The sequence below is a fragment of the Vespa velutina genome, chromosome 9 (genome assembly GCF_912470025.1).
Source record: "Vespa velutina chromosome 9, iVesVel2.1, whole genome shotgun sequence".
Lineage (NCBI taxonomy): Eukaryota > Metazoa > Arthropoda > Insecta > Hymenoptera > Vespidae > Vespa > Vespa velutina.
In genome coordinates, this window is record NC_062196.1 from 5,803,937 (window position 1) to 5,811,756 (window position 7,820).

At 28.6% G+C, this 7,820-nt stretch overlaps 4 protein-coding genes across 5 annotated transcripts in view; 2 read left to right on the forward strand and 2 right to left on the reverse strand.

Moving 5' to 3' along the window:
• Positions 1 to 318: 318 nt before the first annotated feature.
• On the reverse strand, positions 319 to 1,269 carry LOC124951659 (cytochrome c oxidase assembly factor 5). The gene is made up of 3 exons (XM_047500409.1): positions 1,094 to 1,269; positions 836 to 937; positions 319 to 732 (listed from the first exon to the last, which is right to left on the reverse strand). Exons 1-3 carry the CDS (start codon positions 1,196 to 1,198, stop codon positions 691 to 693), a joined length of 249 nt encoding a protein of 82 aa, XP_047356365.1. The 5' UTR covers positions 1,199 to 1,269; the 3' UTR covers positions 319 to 690.
• Positions 1,270 to 1,325: 56 nt separating this feature from the next.
• LOC124951657 (lysM and putative peptidoglycan-binding domain-containing protein 3) lies at positions 1,326 to 2,831 on the forward strand. The gene is made up of 3 exons (XM_047500407.1): positions 1,326 to 1,515; positions 1,645 to 1,857; positions 1,935 to 2,831. The coding sequence occupies exons 2-3, from the start codon at positions 1,651 to 1,653 to the stop codon at positions 2,448 to 2,450; spliced, it is 723 nt and encodes a 240-aa protein (XP_047356363.1). The 5' UTR covers positions 1,326 to 1,515; positions 1,645 to 1,650; the 3' UTR covers positions 2,451 to 2,831.
• Positions 2,832 to 3,455: 624 nt separating this feature from the next.
• LOC124951658 (40S ribosomal protein S11) lies at positions 3,456 to 5,141 on the reverse strand. The gene is made up of 5 exons (XM_047500408.1): positions 4,993 to 5,141; positions 4,511 to 4,636; positions 4,186 to 4,391; positions 3,824 to 3,969; positions 3,456 to 3,596 (listed from the first exon to the last, which is right to left on the reverse strand). Exons 1-4 carry the CDS (start codon positions 5,002 to 5,004, stop codon positions 3,846 to 3,848), a joined length of 468 nt encoding a protein of 155 aa, XP_047356364.1. The 5' UTR covers positions 5,005 to 5,141; the 3' UTR covers positions 3,456 to 3,596; positions 3,824 to 3,845.
• Positions 5,142 to 6,096: 955 nt separating this feature from the next.
• Positions 6,097 to 7,820, forward strand: part of LOC124951655 — a 164,755-nt gene continuing 163,031 nt past the window's right edge. For both annotated transcript variants that reach the window (XM_047500400.1, XM_047500403.1), the window contains exon 1: positions 6,097 to 6,430. The gene's annotated coding sequence lies outside the window, so the exon portion shown is untranslated. The remainder of the gene's footprint in view (positions 6,431 to 7,820) is intronic.

The following is a 7,820-nucleotide window of genomic DNA, read 5'->3' on the forward strand; positions in this document are numbered from 1 at the left end:
CATAAACAAAAAAGAAAAAAAATAAAAAATAAAAAAGAAAGAAAGGAAGACGAAGGGGAGTCACTACTTGCTTCGAAAACGGAGCATCGCCACTTTTTCAGGGTTTCACATGAGCGATTTTACCGATAAATTACGAAACTTTTCTTATAATCTATCTATATCTATCAATAATCTCTTCTTTTGATTGTCATTCCTTTACCAAGAGAAAAAAAAAGAACAAAAAAGAAGAAAAAAAAAAAAAAGAAAAAAAAAGGAAAAACCAGCCAACATGGTATGATTTGCTTTGACGAGCAAATATGAAGATCTTACGGCACGTCGTTACTTACAAGATCAATGACGATAAAATTTATTATATATCATGTACAACGAATACGATGAGAAGATATTATTAACAATAAATTAACTTCTAACATTATTCCCAAAATATGTTTCATTTTCTTTCACGCCTGTTCCTTTTCACATTGTTCTAAATAATAATTAGATATCGAACCCTTTTTGTTTTTTTTTTTTTTTTTTAATTTTGATATTGACATCATGCAATTCTTATCTAATAAATAATATATACATGTGTGTGTTTGTGTGTCTATGTGCACATATACAAAGCTATATACAAGTAAAAGTTATTGCAACAATATATAATCATACCGTATTTCGTATACTAGGAGAAAAGTACTAAAAGTAAACGTTTTCTTAATAACCCTTTATTCCTCGAAATCTTCTTCTTGCATCCAACTAAAAAGAAACATTCCAAACTGTATATGAAAATATCTATGTGTGTATATGTATATACACATATTTTATATATTTTGTGACATATACGAGGTTATGTACTTACCATAGAATGCTTGCAATCAAATAATGTCTGCCACAAGGAATAACATTCATCAGGCACACTTGGATCTCTAGTTTGAAGACAATATCTTGGTGTACGTTTATCCTAAAATATATATAAAAAAAAAAAAAAAGAAAAAGAAAAAAATTCATATCAATTATCCAAGAGAAAAGTTTAGCTAACATTTTTAAATAATCGCTAAAATTTATTAAATAATCAATTCCATTTGAAGGTTAGAAATAACACACGGCCATTATTTACTTTACTGCAACAGTCCGTTTTAAGTAGACACATCTTTAATTGTGCACGAAGATGAGCACATCTGCTTTGATCTTTTAAAACCTCACTGTTCTCCGAATAATCCATTATATTTTACGTATTATGTGCTTTAACTTTGCTAAACGGCATGTACATTTAATAAAGACATTCAAATGAAAACATACATTTTAGAATAAAGATGGCGCCTGACTCGTCCTATTCTTACAATGGTGATCTGTCATCCCTATTGCGACAGATCATCCGTATTTTATATTACATTTGGCAAAAAAAATATCAAGTATTAGCAATGATCCCTGTCAAAAGAATAATATACTTTTGAATAACGTACATACTGATCGTTAGATAATAATATATAAGTGTACATTTACATATGAGTAATAGACGGACGGTATATTAAATTTGAGGTTAGTTTCGTAATATTCGTCGATTAAGCAGTTTTTATATATTATCTTTCAAATAAGAATTATAATCTCGATGTTACATTTCCAATTATAGTTTTTATCATTCATTGTATCCTTTATATTTTTATACAGACACAAATGGTATATCAGCGTGGAAATCAGAAGGAAGGCTCTCCGCATTATGTATTTCTTTATTCGGATGATGAAAATAGCGGAGACGAGGAAAATTTTCCTTTACAGCTGCGTACCGATTCTACATCTTCCCCGCGAAAAGTGGAAGTGATCAATGTTTTAATCAAACCAGAGGATACATTGCAAGCATTAGCACTTCGATATAGGTGCACGGTAATATCAAATTGAAAAATTATTAGACACAAGTATATTAATTTCAATGTACTTTAATAATATCTTATGATTTTTAGATATCAGAATTGAAAAGAATCAATAAGATTCACAAAGAGAATGAGATATATGCTCGAAGATCTATAAAAGTGCCAATTCAACCATTTTCTATTTTAACAGAAAATTTGGATAAAACTTCTGACATAAGCGAAGAAAAATTAGATACTACTGTACAATCTGAATCAGGAACTATCGCAAGAGTACAACCATCAATAAATTTAGTAAATGTTTCTGTACCTATTGATCTTCCTCAAACAGAGATTAATAATATTATACTTAATTCGGTATGTGAACCTTTAGCATCGTACAAATCAAATAATTCACCGGAAACATCTTATACAGAATATGATCAATTACTTAATTCAACAGAAAGTGAGGTAATAGAATCACATTTCATGGACACGTTTAAATGTTCTGGTGATGATTGTGGTTTATCATGGACACAACTTTTAGGAGTTTCTTTACTCCTAGGTTTTGCTGGTCCTATTATATACATATTGTATATAGCCGAATATTCTACTAAAACAAATCATTAAAGTAATATAGATAATAGAAATATAATGAAAACAGCATATTTAACGTATCTTTGTGATAATAGAAATTTTTGGAATAATATGCAAATTGCATTGTTTTAAGGGATTAAGATTAATATGAAAAAAAAAAAAAAAAAAAAAAAAAAGAATTATCCATATACGAGTTTACTGACATTTTATAAAATATATAAATTTTTATATTGATCATATATGGATCGATATAAAGATAAAAACTAACGAAAGTATGAACCGTACGGATTTATTAGATTATAAATTTTAAATTGATAATATGAGAAATTAATATAGTAATTTAGGTAACTATTTAAATGTCAATTTGATTTGAATCATTATTGAATTTAGCCTGAAAAAAAAAAGAGATCATATCATAAAACAATATTCTCTTACAAATCAATATCGTGGAAGAAAAAAAAAGTAAATATAAAATCTATATTATATAGTTTGTGAATGCCCAGTGTTAGTTGTTTATATCTATTTTAAGTACATAAGATTTAGAGATTAGAATCTCCATATAATAATTACTAAAAGAAGTGCCTTTATATTATATCTCAATTGATGAAAGAATATGTTACATTTACTTTTACTCAAAAATCTCTGATCTACATGCTGTAGATTTTTTATAACATTGTATATTCAATTAAAATTCTATTTTAAAATTAAATTTAATTTACATAATTGTACCGCAATGATTTATAATTAAAAAGAAAAAGAAAAAGAAAAAGAAAAAGAAAAACAAAAAGAAACAAAAAAGTAGTATTTTTCCGAAATAATATGCAATAATTTAATTACTTACAACAATAGATGTTTTTGCTAGCTTGCTTTATGGAAATCTATGATATTGTAAAATATTACTTTGATATGATAAACTTTTATATTATTATTAAGAAAAATATATTTTTAATATTCAATTTTATTTTCCTATTTCCATTTTCCTATTTCTCAATAAAATGAAACTATTAGCATTATGAATTTTTCAAATAAGATTAAGTGTTTTCATAAAAACCTTTTTATTATTACTTTTCAAAGTTACACATCAAGATGGTAATTAATATGTAACATAATCAATTCCAAAATATTTATATTTTGGATGTATCTGCTTTAATAATTTCTTTTTTGTTGCATTCCATCACTCTGTAACACAAAAGTGAATTGATAGGTACAACGTTTTTATGAAATTATTATATCCTAAGAATTACATAATGAAAATTCAGTTATAATTTCAATAATATCGTTCATTTTCTATTCAGAAGACCGTCGTAAATTTTATCATCATATATAAAATATATATATATATTTTTTTTTTTTCAAAATAACAATATAATAATTTTATATCAAATATAATAAAGCAATATACTAACCTTATTGAGTCGATGATAAGAATTAAAACTTTTTGAAGCTTTTCTTGGAACCAGTTCCTTTAGAAACTTTCAAAACGTTAAATCTTACCGTTTTACTCAATGGTCTGCATTCTCCAATGGTAACTACATCACCAATTTCTACATCTCTGCAAAGAAAGACAAAGAATATTTAAGAAATTTATATATCACCAGCAATATTACGAATTAAATAATACTTGTTCAGAATTCTAATATCATCAAAAATTTGTTAAGAAGACCGTCATTAAGAATTCTAATCATCATATATGCAATTTCATTTATATTAATTTTAAAAACATTTATATATTATTGTAATAAAAAAAAAAAAAAATTTTTATATTAACCTGAAGCATGGACTAAGATGTACGCTCATATTACGGTGACGTTTCTCAAATCTATTATATTTCCTGATATAATGAAGATAATCCCTACGAATTACGATAGTCCTTTGCATTTTCATCTTTTGCACAACACCGGTGAGAATGCGTCCTCTGATTGATACATTGCCAGTGAATGGACATTTCTTATCAATATATGTACCTTCGATGGCCTATAAATGAATATAATTTAATATTTATTTGAAGCGAAGAAAGGAGAGAGAGAGAGAGAGAGAGAGAGAGAGAGAAAAAAACAGGAAGAAAAACAAAAATAAAAATAACATGGTCTTACCTCACGTGGAGTTTTAAAACCAAGACCAACATTACGACTATATCTCATAGGCTTCCTCCTCTTCGGTCCTAGACCTTTCTTACGATTAAGAAAGATCGTGGGTTGTTTTTGAAACGCACGTTCACTCTGTAAAGACGTATTTAAACTGGTATTAAAAAAAATCTATCATCGAACAAAGGATAGATCTAAAGATAAATATGTTCGGATTTTATTGGGAAGAAGAAGAGAAAAAAAAAAAGTAATATATACATGCAACGTCTTAACCACGTGCAGCGTCGATACCTTCGATTAATAACCTATAACGTTTGCTTTCTCACGTAAATGTTATTCTTGTTCTTTTCTTTTCTTTTTTTTTTCTTTTTTTCAAAAATTTACTTCCAATACAACTAATCGATTAACGTAAATCATAGATCTTCTTTTATTTAACTATCATAACGTAAAATAAATATGTTTATTTCGTGCACTAATATAAACGTACGTACCTGATCAGCCATTTTGCCTTGACGAAAGACCGATCTAAAACGGAAGACTCATGACGTCACTTCACGATACAGTTCTGCCAACTTAACGTTCCTACGACGCCCTCTATGTTCGATATTAATTTTCTCCCTTTATAATTAGCTACATTACAATTCGTAATTACTATTATCCATTAGATACGATTGAAACAATTTTGACGATATAATTGGATGAAAAAAATGGAAAGGTCTTTTTATTCTTTTTCTTTTTTTTTTTTTTTTTTTTTTTTTTTTTTTTTTTTTTTTTTTTTTTTTTTCATGTATACAATTCCAATGAATTCGAAACAATGAGATTGGTAATGAAAAGACGATTAAAGTTGGTAAACATGTTTAATAAAATTATGTACTTTCTCTAGTTCAATTTAAAAATGTAAGAAAGTAATCGTGAATACGAAATAATAACGGAATCCATTTGTATATTAATATCCGTATTGCGGGACGTATTTTTCACAAATGAAAATTCGTAAAGGAACGTATTATAAGTACGACGAATCAGAAACGTATGCAGATACGATGTTAAACGTTTAGTGTTGCGGTCGCGCATACTTCTCTGCGGTTTACCGTTCGTACAGTTCTTAACCTTTACGACACTTTGATATGGCAAGTGCGAAAATATGACGATCGTCAATTTTTTTTTTTCTTTACGCCTTTCTTAAAAATATTCTAGTCAATAGTAGGGGAACGGGGTGGTGAAGGGAGAGGAGGGGAGGGGAGGGGAAAGTAGGGGAATGCACGTAGGTTCATTAAAAATTTTCCAAATTACGATATTATTTTTCGATAACGGGAAAAGAAAAAAGAAGAAAGAAAATAAAAAACAAAAGGAGAAAAAAAGAAAGATGAAAAATGAAAAACAATTTGTATCAAAGCTCGTACACATTCTTTCACGATTAACATGGAAACATTTAATATTTCGAAAGATTATTATATTAAACGTTGCGTTTAGATAAAGAGATAGAAAGTTAGATAGATAGATAGATAAATAGATAGATAGATAGATAGATAGATAGAAAGAGTGAGAGAGAGTGGGAGTAAATTAAAAAAAAAGAAAAAAAAAAAGAAAAGGGGGGAGAGGTGATGGGTTGATAAAAAAAAAAAAAAAAAAAACAAAAAGAAGATTTACTTAGAAAAATAATTCTCGATCTCTATTTTCGCACCTAGCAATATATCTTAGTTTTAACCGAGCATCGTAGTACAGAGTTAAAATGGGAAAAGTCGATTCCCCGAGATGGAAAGGGTGATTTTAACTGCTGTTACATTGTCACTGTCCATTCGAACGAGGAGGATATGTACGAAGGACGACGTCAAGTAGTATCGACGTGGGAATGCTTGAAACGATACTAACTCCCTGACGTTGACAAGCGAGCAACATCGTCGATCAGTGACCATTAAATCGTTGTTTTAGGTAAGTCGTTTAAAGGCTAGCCACCGGTTATCGCAGGAACACACTCTAGCAACAGCGACAGCAACGATAGTTGGATGATGTACCTTCTCTCTCTCTCTCTCTCTCTCCCTCTTTCTGTGTGTGTGTATATCTCACTCTCACATCTTTCGCACCTGCGGCCCACAACAAGTTCTTTCCTTATTATGGGAACCCGTACAAGTCTTGGAACGACGAAGAAATCGATCCACTATCGCTTTTTGCACAATTATGCGCACTACCACTGGAGTTCGCCACTTTTTCTTTATTACCTCTTACGTGGTCTCTCTCTCTCTCTCTTATTATCTTTCTCTCTCTCTCTCTCTCTCTCTCATTCACTCACTCACTGTGCAAACTATGTTATACCAACATATCTCTACTATTCTCTTCTTTAATCATATTATTAAAACAAGATACGATACGAGATACGAATTCACAAATGAAATTGTTCTATGGCACGTGATCGTGAAAGTTAGAGGTTAGATTTTCATAACTCTCTCTCTTTCTCTTTCTCTCTCTCTTTCTCTCTCTCTCTCTATATTGTTCACCATATAATATTAAAAGTAATTTTCAAAATGGATATTTTTATTGTTAAGTTAATCGATGTTTATGAGACGGAGATAAACAAAAAAAAAAAAAAAAGAAAAGAAAAAAATAACGAAAAGAAAAAAAGAAAAAGAAAAAGAAAAATTCGAACAATCGATGGACATGGATATAAAATAAATAATATTAAATTATATTTTAATTTCATACATTTTATATATGTATGTATATGTATATATGTATATATATGTACGTACGCATGTACGTAGGTATGTAAGTACAATGGAACGTAATTTAAAACGTGCGAAATACTTGTAACATTTGATTCAATATATGTCGTCCTTGAGGATTACATCGTCAATGTCATTGACTTTTATATTTTTATTTAGGTTTAAATTATTGTATTTAATACGAAATAATTCGTATTGTTATAGGTTATATCATAGAAAAATTATTTATCGTGAAATTTGTTTCGATTATTTATTTATTTATTTGTTTGTTTATTTATTTATTTTTCTTTCTTTTTTCTATTTTCTTTTTTTTTTTTTCTACCCGCGATTTCTCCATGAAAAAATTATCATGGCGGTTCGTCGTCAAAATGTCGACGTTAAGAATTTACGAGAAACCTGTTGGATTAATAAAATTCTATCATATTGTTTCTTTATACATAAATAGAGTTATTTATTAAAGAATTAACGTGTCGAAAGAATCAAATAAGACGAGCTAAATATATTTTGTATGTGTGTATGTGTATATATATCTATATGTGTGTCTGTGCGTGTGTATACATATTGGGTCAAGGAAAATGGCGTCGCGCAATTTATACCACGGT

What these genes read in the sequence shown, in the direction of transcription:
- LOC124951659 (XM_047500409.1), bottom strand. Translation starts at nt 1,198, where the DNA reads ATGGATTATTCGGAGAACAGTGAGGTTTTAAAAGATCAAAGCAGATGT. An exon ending in AAACGGACTGTTGCAGTAAA is followed by an intron (nt 938 to 1,093) that starts GTAAATAATGGC and finishes TATATATTTTAG; the next exon opens with GATAAACGTACACCAAGATA. An exon ending in TTGATTGCAAGCATTCTATG is followed by an intron (nt 733 to 835) that starts GTAAGTACATAA and finishes GTTTCTTTTTAG; the next exon opens with TTGGATGCAAGAAGAAGATT.
- LOC124951657 (XM_047500407.1), top strand. Translation starts at nt 1,651, where the DNA reads ATGGTATATCAGCGTGGAAATCAGAAGGAAGGCTCTCCGCATTATGTA. An exon ending in CACTTCGATATAGGTGCACG is followed by an intron (nt 1,858 to 1,934) that starts GTAATATCAAAT and finishes TATGATTTTTAG; the next exon opens with ATATCAGAATTGAAAAGAAT.
- LOC124951658 (XM_047500408.1), bottom strand. An exon ending in GTTTTAAAACTCCACGTGAG is followed by an intron (nt 4,392 to 4,510) that starts GTAAGACCATGT and finishes ATTCATTTATAG; the next exon opens with GCCATCGAAGGTACATATAT. An exon ending in CATCTTAGTCCATGCTTCAG is followed by an intron (nt 3,970 to 4,185) that starts GTTAATATAAAA and finishes CTTTCTTTGCAG; the next exon opens with AGATGTAGAAATTGGTGATG.